The sequence below is a fragment of the Apus apus genome, chromosome Z, assembly GCF_020740795.1.
Source record: "Apus apus isolate bApuApu2 chromosome Z, bApuApu2.pri.cur, whole genome shotgun sequence".
In the NCBI taxonomy this organism is placed as follows: domain Eukaryota; kingdom Metazoa; phylum Chordata; class Aves; order Apodiformes; family Apodidae; genus Apus; species Apus apus.
In genome coordinates, this window is record NC_067312.1 from 5,810,738 (window position 1) to 5,826,766 (window position 16,029).

At 37.6% G+C, this 16,029-nt stretch overlaps 1 protein-coding gene across 3 annotated transcripts in view; it reads right to left on the reverse strand.

Moving 5' to 3' along the window:
- Positions 1–918: 918 nt before the first annotated feature.
- PIK3C3 (phosphatidylinositol 3-kinase catalytic subunit type 3) overlaps positions 919–16,029 on the reverse strand; it is a 73,399-nt gene continuing 58,288 nt past the window's right edge. For all 3 annotated transcript variants that reach the window (XM_051642148.1, XM_051642147.1, XM_051642150.1), the window contains 2 exons: positions 4,196–4,321; positions 919–1,700 (listed from right to left, as the gene is read on the reverse strand). In XM_051642148.1, coding sequence (XP_051498108.1) covers positions 1,686–1,700; positions 4,196–4,321 — 141 coding nt within the window. In that variant the 3' untranslated portion in view covers positions 919–1,685. The remainder of the gene's footprint in view (positions 1,701–4,195; positions 4,322–16,029) is intronic.

Consider the following 16,029-nt stretch of genomic DNA (forward strand, 5'->3'; position numbering starts at 1 on the left):
AAGAATTCAGTCAAATAAAGTGTAGCTACAACATACAAATCAAAGTAGTATGAGCAAGTAGGATGCCCCTTCAAAACAAATAAAAAAGGAAAAAGACAAGTTTTTTTTGCAGACTTTTCTCTGAATGTCTGAAAACTCCCTGCTCTCAGAAGTATTCTTGGAAAGTAACACAAAGTACTGTATTTAAAATGAACTCATGGAAAATGGAGGCAGTAGAAAAAGGCGTATTTCTGCCAGGTAGCACAAGACCAAAAAAACCTGTAAGAAAATTATAATTACTACACCCCCAAAAAAGAGTCTGTTAAGGATAAGCTACACAGCTGTGGCTCCTCTGTGGAACTGTGCTTTCAAGCTAACACAACCACTTAGTAACGAGGGTAACACACAGTTCCTCTAAGTCACACATATAAAAGAAAAGAAGGGCTGAACCAATGTTGTGCTTAAATAAAAAATTTGGGTAATATGCTGAAATAACTATGGGCCCATCACAGCCCTAGTGGGTTTTCCCCCACATCTTCTGGTGTTTGCTAGCATAAGGAGCACAAAGCAAGACTGACTCACAAATATCAGTCAGATTCAGATAAAAATCAGTTCTTCTTATCTTTATATTTTGGAGGGATTTCTTCCTGACTTAAATTGTTATTAAAAAAAATAATAATAATACAGGAGTATAAGAGGACCCTTTGAAGAGTTACAAACATTTATGAAGAACTAATTACATTGTTGATCATTGAAAACAGATTCATTATGAACTCAACATGTGGCACAAAAGTAATTTTATGGATGACCTTATTTCTGCATCAAGCAAACTGGGGAGTGAAAATCCTTGCAAAGAGCCAAGAATTATGAAACATAATCCCCTAGTATGGCACAACTCAGCAGGTAAGATTCAAAAGACAAAACTTTACACCTCGAGACTGCAACAACAAAGAGTTTATTAGAATCAAGAATATATAATCACTGTATGGAAAACATTCAGAGTTGAAGTGTGAAATACTGAACTGCTCACTATGCATTCTGGTTGCCGAGCCTGTTAGTCATGATTTAATTGGCTGCCTACAGCTGGTTAACTTATCAGAACTTAAAAACATTTCTGTAAGGAGAGAAGAAATGATTGTCTTTTCTAAACGGTAACACTGCCCAAGGTGGGAAATAACGGATTATACGAATTTTATTAAAAACTTACTAAAGGAACAAAGTTGGTGAGAAGGGAGTAGAGGAGACTGCCATAGTTTTGTGTTTTTTTCCACACTGAGGAACTGTAACCTTATTGCTGTAGCTTTGTACATACTTGTGTTCAGTACAGCAATTATTTTTTTAAATAAGAAAATATATTAACAGGTACAACAATTTACCATCATATCCAGCCTCTTCCAGTTATCTTTGGCTTGAAAGGAAGTTGCTTACTTCAACCTTGAGACTCAGAAGTTTTCACTGGAGAGAAATGCCACAGCATCTGAGCCACAGGGATGGTATCAACAAACATTTTCCTATGAAAGGTGGTTGTTTTAAATCTTTCAACGAACACAGACTCAAAAAGCTTCTCTACCTCCTGATCTCTCCCTTCTCCATGCTACCAAACCTTCAGCTTTTGCCTTCCAAAACTGTTCGTTGAAGTCCACAAGGGCTTGAGAAAGTCTCTTTCTTGAGCATTTGCTTGTTTCCACGACATGTAGGCAGAAGGCTTATTTTCTCCAATACTAAAAGAAACAAAAAAACCCACATGGCACAGTATTTATACAACTTGGTTTACTCTCAAAACCCAAAAGTTCTGTGTAAATTGAACTAAAATGTTTAAAAACATGGTGAAATGCCTAAAGGCATATGATTTCCACAACCCTGCAGGAGAACAAACAGCATGGAAACTAACTCCATCTGCCCCTTGACAAATGGTTTCATTCAATCTACACAATCCTGCTGCTAAATTTTGTCTTTATTTTGGCATCCAATAGGAAAAAAATAGAAGCTTTCCCCAGAGGGAGAGGAACTACAGGTGCATTCTGGGATGCAGCAGAACTAATATTTACATCTTAATTTGAGTTTGCTCCTAAACAGAGACCAGCCAGCCCTTAGTAGAACCCCAAATAGTAAACCTACATTTTAAGTGGGACACCTCTCATCCCCCAAGCTTTCACTTTCTAAATCACTGCTTAACATGAGCCCTGAATTTAACTGACCTGACTTGTAAATTTACAAGGGAAACAAAATATGAAGCTGTCACTTCAACTGGAGACTGTTTCATTCCTCCACAGAAATAAATAATGCTGTTAAAATTAAAATTACTCTTGAGGGAGAAATGGCTATCCAGTCTTCCTAAGCATCAACTAAAATTAGCATACACTTTTTTCTGCTCTTGAGCACTATTGTACAACACTATTAATTTATCCTAAATGTTAAATTTATTTTCTCTTCAGACAACTGTTTTTTGAAAACCATTAGGGAGACAAGTACAACATAAAAAGGTCTGTAAAATATCTGATAATAGAGATACGTTAAAAAGTAAACTAAAAGCTTTATAACACAGCTTTGAACTCTTTACAATATTGTTATCAAAAAAAACCACCCAAAACAAGCTGATGCCAAAATATCTAGACTGCTTTATCGAAGAGCTGTACTTACTACTCAGTGACATATAACAGAATGCTGATACAAAAATGGTTACTGCAATAATATGCCTTCCCAAAAAGCTCTAAACTCCTGCAGTCGACAGCATAGCTTCCTTGTAGGCCTATTTTGGAGGCAGTAAAAGAACAGATATCTATTGATAACAACAAAAAAAAACCTTGTTGAAGGGCATTTCAAATGAAAAGTTGTGTGGCATTGGGCCAACATCTGCTATTGAAGCATGTGCCATAATACTTGGGCATTGTTATTTTGTTTGGTTGTTGTTCTTTTCAGATAACTTATATTACTATTAAGAGCAAGGCCAATGGCAATTCTATGCAGCATAGACATGAACAAATGGAAAGCAGCAATTAGTCATTGTGTAGCATGACCCCTTTACAGTAAATTCATTGACACATTCATTGTTAATTTTTTCAACAATTTACAGACTCTGTGAAGATTCCAGGAGCTAATTCTTAAGAGTACCTCAGACAAAAAGGAAAGATAATGATTTTGACTAATGTAATACTAAATATCACTAAAAAGTGTCCTATCTCACTTGCAGTATAAAGAGAATGTACATTAATGAAATTTTATTTTGATTTATTTTATTTTTTTTTAGTATATAGAGCTCAGTTCTTTAGACTTGTCAACTGCTGATTAATTTTTACTATTTTTTGTACCCTCCTCACACTTAAAAAGCATCAAGTACTCTTGACGAGGAAAGCTAGCTAGTCTAATTGTTTGCAGAACATGAACGAAAACAGTAATCTGAACTCCAAACCTGGCACAAGAATCCCCTATCACGTGGAGTCAATTTTGCCCTCAGTATCAAACCCTGGATACACCACTAGTGATGGGCTTGCAGAAGAAGTCTGTGCCAATGATCACAACTTTCTTATCCCAGCACACCATCCAGTTTCCAGTCCACACCAGTGCCCACTTCTCTGGTTATATTGCTCTGCTTTGTGTATAAGGGTATTAAGGAAGGCAGTGTCATAGCCTTGCAAAAGCCAAGCGAGAGAATAAAGCTCTCACCCAGTGCACTTAGCTAGTCATTTTATCACAGAAGGCTATCACACTGGTCTGGCATGCTTTCCCTTTTCTAGATCAGAGCTGACTATTCCCAGTCACCTTGATTCTGTTCTGCAGGTGCAAATCTGCAGCTAGAGAAGTCAATTCCTCCTAGTGCCACTGTCACGGTTTGACTCAGGATTGGTAAGTAGGCCAGCCACAGTTAAGGAAGTCTAGCAAAGTTAGGCCTAAGAAAGAAGTTTACCTTAACTCATTTATTCTAGTAATTAAAGCTAAAGAAGTTCTGGGTCCTTCCCTCAGAACTCCAGCTTTCCACCTAGCAGTTGGTAATACGACAAGTAACATCCCACTCAGCATGATTGCTAAGGTGCTTTAACAATTTTTCTGGGTCCACTAAGAGCTTGCTCTCCAGTCTTGGCAGCAAGAACATACTTTGTGTTTGCTGGAAAATGAACTAAAACAGCATAAACAGCAAAGTTAAGTCTCAAACTTACCACTCTCGACCTCTCACCTTACTCAGCTTTCACTGAGGCCATCGACTGAAAAGATACCTCACCTGTGCAAACTTGTGTATCTGCTCCACCACAGCTGCAAAGAGGGCATGGACACTTTCATCAATTAGACTCTGCATATAATGGACAGCTTCTTCATCAGACAGGTCCAAACGGAACTTGTCCTGCACCTGGAAGGGGGAGAAAAATTAATTCAACTGTTAAAACACACTAGACTATCTGAATTATACGATAGCAGACATAATTAGTTCAGTTATGGAAGTTTAGTAGAAAATCAATCTATCTTTTACTTCTAAGTTATAGCACAGAACTGGAAATGTTATGTAGTGTAATGTAACTGTAATGTTATGTAGAATGCCTATTTTTAACAGTTTTTAAAAAATGAGTATTTAAATAAGCCAGAAACAGCCCCCTACAGTTGATCCCCCCAATTAGTAATATAAATGCTTGAGATCAGAAAGTCAAGAGAAATATCTGGACATGAAAGTTTAAACAGAATTGAAATACTATGAGAAAAAAATACCCAACATTCACTGAAGAAGAATGAAGCGCCACTTGAGAAAAAACACACAACTTTACATATTAAATATTAAAAATGCTGGAAGAGTCTGGATGATCCTAATTATTTTTTAAAGTACCTAAGCACTTCCTTATTCTAAGCTTATTTTCAGATAAAATTGTCTTTCAGAAACTGTGAGGCAATTAAGTAAAGAATACAGAATCAGAGGAAGGGGCAAGCAGATCAACCCTGTCAAAACTGACCTGTACACAACAGGTGAGATTTCATTAATTTTTATTATATCCACCATCCACAAACGGTTGGTGTCACTGCTACCCCTTTTATATTGGTTTTTCTTTTGACAGCAACATATTTTTACTATTGGACCAATAATGGATGTTGTTCAGTACTTGCAATTGGTCTATGAATTAAAATCTGAAAGCACTGTAATTAAGAATACAGCAACACTTTGCTATTTCAGCCTTGGCAAAGCCTTGAGCCATGAATATTTACAAAAGCGCAAGGGATACTCTGGTGTGAATTCCAACTAAGTCCATGGCAATGGTTTGGGACTGCTCCAAATGGCAACATCTCACAAGAAATGTTACCAGGGACCTTCCATTGGAAATACTCAAAGAACCTCTGTGCATAAAATTGGCAAGACCTTAAACAGATCTTTAGGGGGAAAAAAACCAACAAAGCAAAACAGAACGAAGGAAAAACAAAAAAAAGAAAAAAAAAAAAGAAAAAAAAGAAAAAAATGAAAAGACTGCTTTACAGGAACCAAGTAAGTTTTGCAGGTATGCTTTATCTCTCACAACATTGATGACAGGCAGAGGCAGAAATAAGCACTTTGGACGAGTTCAAATAATGTGATGTAGGGATTTGAGGAAGTGCTATAGACATCAAAACATACTTTTGTAAGTTTTCTGAAGTGTTGGTTGTGCAGCAAGGTCTGCATATAGGAATGGTAAGTGTTTAGATTCTTTCTGGAAAAAAAACCAAAATTATCTTAATAGTTCAAAGCTGTGCCAGGGGAGGTCTAGACCGGAAATTAGGAAGCCTTCCTTTACCACGAGGGTATTAAAGCACTGGAACAGGCTTCCTAGAGAAGTGGTCAATGGCTCAAGCTTGTCAAAGAGTTTTAAGAAGCATTTGGGGAATGCTCTTAACAACATGCTTTAGTTTTTGGTCAGCCCGGGTGATGATCACTGTAGATCCCTTCCAACTGAAATAGTCTATTCTATTTTCGTTTTTGGATAACAATGTTAACCTTAGGTGCTCAATTTAGAAAAGCATTCATCCTGTTTAAGAACTCCCAAAGTTCATCATGTCTTATAATTAAGGAGTCCAAGATGCCAGCATTCTCTAATCAACCCTAAACCACAAAGTTTAAAACTACTAGTAGTTTTGAAAAGTAGTGCTGACCACATTATGAAAACTGCCCAGCAAATTCACATTACTTGTAGAAAATTAATGGCTGTCATCAAATCACATGCTTCATTCTCATATATTTCAAATTATCTGAGCTCTTGTGGAAAACATCATACCATTCTGCTTGAGTCTCTAGCATAATGAGCTAGGTGAACTTTTATCAAACATCTTTTGCATCAAGTATGCACTTACAGCTTATCTGTGACAATCTCTTTTACAGATTTTTATACTGAGACAGAATGCTTCACTGACCACTTCTGCCTATTTAAGAATTGTGACTTATTGCCTATCTGCATTTGCCCAATTTCTATTCAAACAGTTGAGCTCATTAAAACTTTTTACATTAAAGAACTGCCCATCAGAAATCTCTCCCCTGTAGGAAAATACCAAATGACTTGAGTTGCTTCTTAGTCTTTTTCTAGATTTGACTAAGGAGACTGACTGTAAGAAAAAATCAAGCCTTTACTGAAAATTTTCCACGCATTGACTATTTTTTAAAGCATTGACAAAAAAGTAAACCAAATTATTCCAGTAATATTCTTAATAAGGGTGAATTTGTAAAATGATACTAACTTTTCTTCCCATTTTGTATTAATTTTATGCACCAAGGATACTGCATATGCAACCACCCTCTCCACAACAGCAAAATATTCTGAGCCATTTAGTATTACTTCACATTCTTTTCAAAGGCAATGTATTCCAGAACAGCACCCTTTAGCACTACAATAAAAAGCTTGTTAGTCTCCCAAGTATGGAAAGATAATGTTGCTTCACTCAAAATACTGTTATAACTTTGATTCTGATACGTCTGAAGTAAGCATAAATCCATTTTTTCCATAACTTCCTATAAAAAAGAAGATTGATCAATACAAAATCTGTTAAGCCAGTAAAGCTCAAACTCTCAAGGATGCAAGTCTCAGGAAGAGATTTAGAATATACTTCAGGCTAATATTACAGGACTTTTTTCTTCATAACAAATGTGATGAAAAGGAAGTTTATTCTCTCCCAGAGATGCATTATAAGTTTGACAGCCAATGATGCACACAGTAGAATCCAACTGAGTTTAATGCACTATTCCCATGTTTGCAGTTATTCATAAGCTTAAATACCTCCCCAAATTACAGCACACACTTCTGGCAGATCTATTTTCACACTCACAGAACAGGTGATGTAAAAAGAATTCAGAAAATTACTAATTACAGTTAGAAAAAAATACTGTAACACTGTTAAACTCTAGTAACCAAGCCCTTCAGGTAATTCCTAATTTGTTCACAGAAAAACTCACGATGTCTTGCAGTTAGTGATATTAAGATGAAACTTCATGCGATGGAATTAATGACCATATAAATTCATGTCTCATCTTCCTCAAGAACAGACTGGAATACTGATATATGTGGAAATAAATTTATCCACAGTAAGACCTTAAAATCAGATTGCAATTTACACCAGGATCAAGTGCTGTTGAGTACTAGACCTCTGCATGAAATTTTTTTAGCACTGCAATTAAACTGCCTGCTGCAACCTAGCTGAGAAGAAGCATGCAAAGACGACAGGTCACCTCTTGAGCTGCAGCAGCAGCAACAAGATTAATACACATTGACTTATAATTCTTGTAACAAAACCAATATTAATTCTTATAAGTTCCAAAGCAAACCACGTATTCTGAAAGCCAATGGTTTACCATACAGGAGGTGCAATTAGGAAGAGATTTTTGCATGGTGTAAAAAAAATAAAAATAAAATTGGTGGGGGAGTCATGGTCTGACTAGTTATAAAATCATCTCATTCTACAAAATTGAGCAGAATGGCCACCATAAAGACATGAAAAATCTGCAACTGGAATTACTTAAGAGTTCTCATGTTGACATTTAAATTAAGTGAACTGGTTTAGTTCAGTCACTAGTGACTGTCAAAAAAGAACAGAAACATACTTGATGAACCTGTTTAAATTTTTGCTTTGGTTCCAGAAAGGAAAGTTTAGAACTAGAGAGTCCATGAAGATAGCAACATTCAACTTCAAGGTTTCAAGTTGTCCACTTTCTGTTCCTTTGCACAGTGGATAGTTCAATAACAAAATGTAATGATTGCGGTAATATGAAACTGCATGACTAGAAAATTTATTATACTTCCCCAAAATTTTAAGTGTCCTCTAAGAAAATACTGTCATTTATGACCGAGCTTTTCTTTTTCAAAAGACAAAGAAAAAAAAAAACAACTTAAAAGGGGGGAGGGGGTTGAGAGGAGAAGAATTTAAGTATAAATTAGTTGGAGCTGAATTGATAATGACAACAGGAGAAAAAGGTGGTCATCGCTACAGAATCACACAGAGGAGGGGAATTTAGCAAGGCAACAAGCTAGAAAAGGAAAAAAAATCCAGCAAAATCAACATGGAATACTTTGATTCACAATTATGCCATCTAAAATCACATCTTTAACAACAAATTCAAGAGGAAAGCACTACAAGAGGAGGAACAGGATACTTAGTAGCTTCCTCACCTTTCAGCACAGAGGAGAAAAAACACAAGAGTGATTTTCCTTTTTCCTTTAATTTGTTTGTTTGTTTTCCTGTAACTGATATGTATTAAAGTTCTTACTGCTGCCCCATGCCATGACTTTCTAAGTATCTACAGAGACTGTAGATTAAAGCATTAACTGAAAGATCCTCCTTTTTTAAAGCAAAGGTGAATTTATACAGCATTTTTTGAAAAAATATGGTTTAAAGCTGCATTTACACATTTCATTTACAATCAGATCACAGTTTACAGATAAATTATTATGCTTTCTAGTTTAAACATAAAATTAAGGTGTTAAAATATGGGAGGGTGTGGGATGAGAGAACAAAACCAGACATCAGTTTTTACTAAACTTTTCCTGAAAAAAAACAAAACACAAACAAATCCACAACAAAACAACAACAAAACAACACACAGACACGTAGTGAGAGTCAAGTCAAAATTAGAATTAACTTCCTCTCTTCCTCTACCTTCCAAAACCACACAAAACACTTTAACCTTTTAACACTTCAAACTTCCTCAATCTATTGGAAAATACAAAAGCCAGGATCTTACGATGACACAACCTAATCAGAGCAAACACTAACTAGAATCTCACAGTTTAAATTCTGGAATAAGTAAACAAAGTCCCACACCACAAATGTTATTATGGGGAAGAAGAACACTATGAGAGATGAGACTACAGCAGAAATGAAACTATTCCATGGAAAACAGTGGTATTTCCTACCAAAAAAAAACCCAACCAATAACCATCAAAACAGAGGCACAAAGGCACCCCAAATCTTTTTTTAAAGATATGACATTTCAAAACTTAATAGATATTTACAGAATTACAGAATCATAGAATGTTTGGAGTTGGAAGGGACCTTAAAGATCATCAAATTCCAACTCCCCTGCATGGGAAGGGACACCTCCCACTAGAACCTGCCCTTGAACACCTCCAGGGATGGAGCCCCCACAACATCTCTGCGCAGCCTGTTCCAGTGTTTCACATTTGGTATGATATTTCACTAATAAAAGGGAAATTGTGTAGTTAACTGAAAGGGAAAGGGCATAACATCTACTGGGATAATGGACAGTGTTAATGGCTGGTAAAAAGCTACACTTTTTGCTTTGTCTCCCAAGAGAACTTTTCATTTTGAAATGAAAACAAATCATATGAAGCAGATTTCATAGAAAACTTCCAGTCAGGCTCACAAAGCTGTGTACAGTGTAAAAATCACGATGGTAATAAAGTGATTAAATACTCAAGAAAAACCTAATAATAAAATTAAAAATTGCAGCTAAAGATCTGACAGAATGGCTAGACTATGTCCTCATTCAGTTGAATGAATCTCCATGTTTACCCTTCTCCATTTTGGTATTTTATATTGTTGGAAGTGTGACAGGCTTTGGACTGAGAGATCACACACAAACCCAGTTCAGAACAGTGCTAGTGCAGGTAAGTGCACTTCATTGCAAAATCCACGATTTTCACTTGTACTTTTTACTCCTTAAACACAACTGTCCTTTTCCTCCCACTAAAGAGCAAATTTGTATAGATTTTTTTTTTCTTTTTTACTTCAAGTCTGAGCTATTGTACACTTATAGGCCATAGTTACGCTTGTATTAAACTCAGGATTTTTTCCTTTTTATACACAAGCATCTTCTTTCTGCTAAGAAGGTAACTAAAATGGATTAGGTATTTAACCCTGAACATCAAGATCAAGACTTTTTAGAAATTCTTTGGAAGCTTCTATAAACTTTAGGGCAGTATTCAAATCTGTACTTAATGAATATTGGTATTTGTGTTTCCACAATTACTTAAGAAGGTAATGATACATTTTAAGGTAACATATCACAAGTACAGATAAGAACCGTTTCTCATTTCTGTTTATTTTTCAGAGTATTTGCAAGTCAGCCATTCTGGAGACAGATGGCTGCTCCAGTATTTATTCTTCCACCAACTTTAAGCTGCACTGCTGGTGGTTACTGTGACTACTAGCTAATAATTTTATTACTTCAATACAGGATTGCCCATTGCAAAGTCACAGAATCACAGAATAGTGATGGTTGGAAAGGATCTCTGAGATCACTGAGTCCAACCATAAGAAAAACAAACAAACACAAACAGCAAAGAAACAAAACTCCAAGCAAAAAAACAACAAAAACAAAAAAAACAAACAAAAGCCAACCATACAAAAAAAAACCCAGAAAACCAAAAAAACCCCAGAAACACACAACCTACAATCTTGACCATTAGAACATGCCCTGAAGTTCCTTATTTACACGTTTCTTGAATACATCCAAGGATGGTGACTCCATCACGACTTGGGATAGGCTGTTCCAGTGTCTGACCACTCTTTCAGCAAAGAGATTCTTCCTAATGCTCAATCTAAACCTTCCCTGCTGCAACTTTAGGCTTTTTCCTACGATCCTGTCATTATTCACTTGGGAGAAGAGACCAACATCCTACAACCTACAACCTCCTTTCTGGTAGCTGTAGAGGGTCAGTGAGATTTAAGAGAAATTTTGGTGTCCTTTTTCAGTAAATCATACATAAATTGGATATAAGCACCCTTGATGACTATTAAAATCTCAGATAAAAATCAACTGATAGCCAAAAAGAAAACAACAGTATTTTGTTATGTTTTCATTGGTATTTTTACTATTTTGCTTTACCAACTATTTTGCTACCTAACAGTCAGGATTCCACGTTCCTGTAGCAGAAACTGACATTTAATTCTTGGCTTATTTTTCAGCAAAATACTTTTGTCCTTTCCCTGCTGCTTGTCCAAACAACTCACTGTAAAAACTATATATGCTCTATTTGCATGAACAATTTCATTTAAAAGACTATTCCAACAACAGCTTTTGTTTTCAAGGCTTTCCTTTGGAAAAAAAAAAAAAAAAAGCAGTATCTAAACAAGCCTGTGTAGGCTTCTGTAATATTTTAAGAGATGCAAGGAAAGACATTAGTGAACATCTCTACACTGAACTTCCAAGAAAATAAGGGGTTTGCCTGCTGAAATAAATAAAGATGATGCTGTTCCAGCTCAGAATTTCATACTGGCTAAAACTTTATAATGAAACAGACAGCATGATACAAACAGGAGCACGGAAGTGTTCTCACAGTTGGTTTGTGTAATGTTTGGTTTGTTTTCGTGGGTTTTTTTTATATATTTTGAACCAAATTAATATACATACAAAATCAACGGCCTAGAAACAGAAAAGCTGGGTGTGCAGCTGCAGCGTCATTACCCAAATGGACACAAAGATGAACATCTGCCCAGGCAAAATAAGCCCCATCTCAATGTGACACTTTTACAAAGAATAAACCTCCCCAGAGCAGCAAGCAAATATAAATACTGCAACAAACAGACTCTGATCAAGCAAAACTGAGTTTATTTCTGCTATATAAGTAAGTTTTCTCTTGGCACTAATAAATCTCAGAAATGTTTCCCAGCTCTACCTTTTAACAAATACTGGTCTTTTCAGTTGGGTGAAAATTGACCGATCTCCACTGTCTGAAGTTATGTCAAGCTGACATTAAAAGTCCTTTCTGTTTCACTAACTTGAGAACTCAGCTCTCTAATTATCCATTGATGGACTCCTGGAGAGGAAAAAGGAGGGTGAAAAAGCACAGGGACTAGAAAAGCACATGGAGTTTTTCTACAGACTAAATGAAGAAAATGGCAAAATTAGCACAGCCTTAGCTAGCTCCAAAAATCTCTCTGTACCTGAAGTCACACTGTATTTCTGCTTCAGCTTTTATAGTTGTAAAACAAGAATAATTTTACTTTGCTATGCTTAATATAAAAGGAAAAAAATGTCTATTTTTCTTCTTGCTAGTTTCCAAACATTAATAATATTATTTTTCTTATCACAGGGGATGAGATATAGTCAATGCTTGCACAGTCTTGAAAACACAGAGGGTGCTCTTAGTGTTACACTCCATAGGAAGAGAATTTTTCATTCTGCTGAATGTTTTCAATTTAGTCTTTTCCTGTGTATACCCAGAGGTGCTATCAAAACTGAATAGGGCTGGTTTCACAAATAGCAGTCACCTACTGCTTGCTGGAAGACAGGTATTGAGTTTGTATTCACAATAACCTCACCTGCAAGTGAAATAGTTGCAGCATCTTTGCAGCACCTTCTTTAATCAATGGGTATCTGAAACACAGCTCAGTCAATTAGGACACTGTCCTTTAATGCCTGTCGAGTTCTTTGTGCACCAATGAATCACTGGTCCCTGATGTTTTTCAATTTAAAGGTCAAATTTGCTATGAAGGACAGATAGAAACCATCTGGCTTTCCTGTAGAAAAATCAAAAGCTTTTTTTTGATAGGAGGTGACAACACTGAATACATTAGCTACATCTGAAGACTGATGGTCTACCTCTTCCTTAGGCAAAACTAGCTGTATAATTGACTCCAGATTTGAGTCCTTACTACTTAGATTTATAGCACTGGCTAATTAAAGAAAAAAACCAAAATTAGCAATTACTGTTGCAGCTGTACTGGAAATAAAAAAGCAAGTAGCAGTATTAGGAAAAAAAAAAAAAGGCATGTATGGAAAAATCCTCATTTTATTATCACTTATGCACTAACAAGTCAACATAAAGAGATTTGAGCCCAGTTTTTTTCCTGAAAACTGAGAAGCAGGAAAGAGTAAGGGAAGAGTGGATAATTTAAAGGCAATTACTTGAAAGGCCACAGAAAGGCAGAGCCAAACTGGGGAGAATCTCTGGGTACTTTTCAATTTAATTTTACTTTGTGACATTTTTGAGCCAAAGTGGGTTTCAAAAAAGCCTAAATGAGAGAGTGGCAGCAGGAGAATGGTATCATGAACCATGAGGTGAAGCACACTAGACTGACAGTTTTCTTTATAAATAGTATGGACAGGACAAAAGGAGATGAAAGGATCAAAAAGGTAACTAATTTCAAGCTCTGCAGCTACTTTTTCTTGGTAAAAAAACTGACAAATCTTTCACTGTTAAGCAAAACATCAGTAATTTCAAGATGGTACTAGGGTCTGGAGGATGGGGACAATTTTATGTAGTTGATAAAACACTGTCTTCTGGGTTTTTCTATGAGGAAAAGTAGTGATTGAACCTGGAGTGAGGAAAGTGAGTCACTAAAACAAGCTTTTCTTACAATGGAAAGGTAATAGCCAATATATCTAGCTGTAACGGGCGTGAATGCTGGAAGAGGACCTACACAGGCATTGGAAACAGCGACAGGTATCCTGGGAAGAGTACAGGGAAGCTGCCCAGTTATATAGGGATGAGGTCAGGAATCACAGAATCTTAGGGGTTGGAAGGGACCTCAAAAGGTCATCTAGTCCAACCCCCCTGCCAGAGCAGGATCACCCAGAGCACATCACAAAGGAACTTGTCCAGGCAGGTTTTGAATGTCTCCAGCAAAGGAGACTCCACAGCCTCTCTGGGCAGCCTGTTCCAGTGCTCTGTCACTCTCACACCAAAAAGAAGTTTTTTCTGATGTTTACGTGGAACCTCCTATGCTCCAGTTTATATCCATTACCCCTTGTCCTATCACCGGACATCACTGAAAAAAACCTGGCTCCGTTCTCCTGACACTAGCTCTTAACGTATTTGTAAACATTGATGAGGTCACCCCTCAGTCTCCTTTTCTCCAAGCTAAAGAGACCCAGCTCCCTCAGCCTTTCCTCATCAGTGAGATGTTCCACTCCCTTCATCATCTTTCTGGTTCTGTGCTGGACTCTCTCAAGCAGATCCCTGTCCTTCTTGAAGTGACCATCAAGAGCACACTTCCTCAGCTTATCTATGAGGATGCTGTGGGAGACAGTGTCAAATGCTTTACTGAAATCAAGACAAACCACATCTACTGCACTACCATCATCTACCCACCTAGTTACCTCCTCATAGAATACTATAAGGTTGGTCAAACATGATTAACCCTTGGTAAAACCATGCTGACTGCTCTTAATGACCAAGGAAGGAAAAGGCACAGGTAGAACTGAAGTTGGCAAGAGATGTAAAAAACAAGAAGGGCCTCTACAGGTACGTAAACCAGAAGAGGAAGTTAAAGAAAGCGTATCCCCCGAGATAAGCCAAAATGGTGAATTAGTAACTAAAGACAAGGAGAAAGCTGAGATTCTCTTTTAACAGGCTGCCTAGAGAAGCTGTGGAAACTCCATCCCTGGAAGCTTTCAAGGCCAGGCTGGATGGGGCTCTGAACAGCCTTATCTACTGGGAGGTGTCCCTGCCCATGCAGGGGAGTTGGAACTAGATGATCTGTACGGTCCCTTCCAACGCTAACCATTCTATGATTCTGTGGTTACCTGGTTAAAAAGCACTTTTCCATACACTGTCAAAGAACTGACATGAAACTTCAAAGGGAGCTTTTTCTGTTTACAGGCCAATGCTGAGTAGTTTATTTTTAGGTTTGATTTTAAGTGTGAGAATGGTCAGCACTGATTTAATTTCTGAAAACCAAAGTTTTGCAAAATGAGTAAGAAGGTTCTGTCAAATTTTGGTACACTGTAAATCTGGATATCCTGCAGAAGTCATTGGGAGTTTCTTCTTTTCAAGCTAACAGGAAGAAAATGTCATCTTTCTCTGATAAGCAGAATCATAGAATAGCTTGGGTTGGATGGAACCTTAAAGATCATCTTGTTCCAGCCGCCCTGCCATGGGGGCAGGGACACCACCCACTAGAGCAGGTTGCTCAAAGTCCTGTCCAACCTGTCCTTAAACACTTCCATGGAGGGGGCAGCCACAGCTTCTCTGGTCAACCTGTGCCAGTCTGTCACCATCCTCACAGAAAGTAATTTCTTCCTAAATGCACCCTCTTCCAGTTTTAAGCCATAATCCTTTGTCCTCTCACTACAAGCCACTGTCAAAATTCCCTCCCCAGCTTTCCTGTAGCCCCTTCAGATACTGGAAAGCTGCTATGAGGTCTTCTTGGAGCCTTCCAATCTACAGGCTGTATCAACTAAACTGTCTCAGTGCGTCTCCATTGCATAGGTGCTCCAGCCCTCTGATCATCTTCATGGCCCTTCTCTAGGCTCACTCCAACAGGTTCATGTCCTTCTTGTGTTGGGGGCTCCAGAACTGGATACAGCACTGCAGGGGAGGGCTGACCAGAACAGACGGGGAGGATCTCCCCCCTCAACCTGTTGGCTATGCTTCTCTCAATGCATCTCAGGACACAGTTGGCTTCTGAGTTGCGAGTGCACATTGCCAACTCACATTGAGCTTCTCACCAACCAACATCGTGAAGTCCTTAAGGCTGGACTTGATGATCTTAGAGAACTTTTCTCAACCTTAATGATTCAATGATTCATGGCTGCTCTCAATCCACTCTCTACCCAGCCTGTATTTGTGCTTGGGATTGCCACAACCCAGGACACTGCACTTGGCCTTGTTGAACTTCATGAGGTTGGCATGGGCCCAACTCTCAAGCCTGACA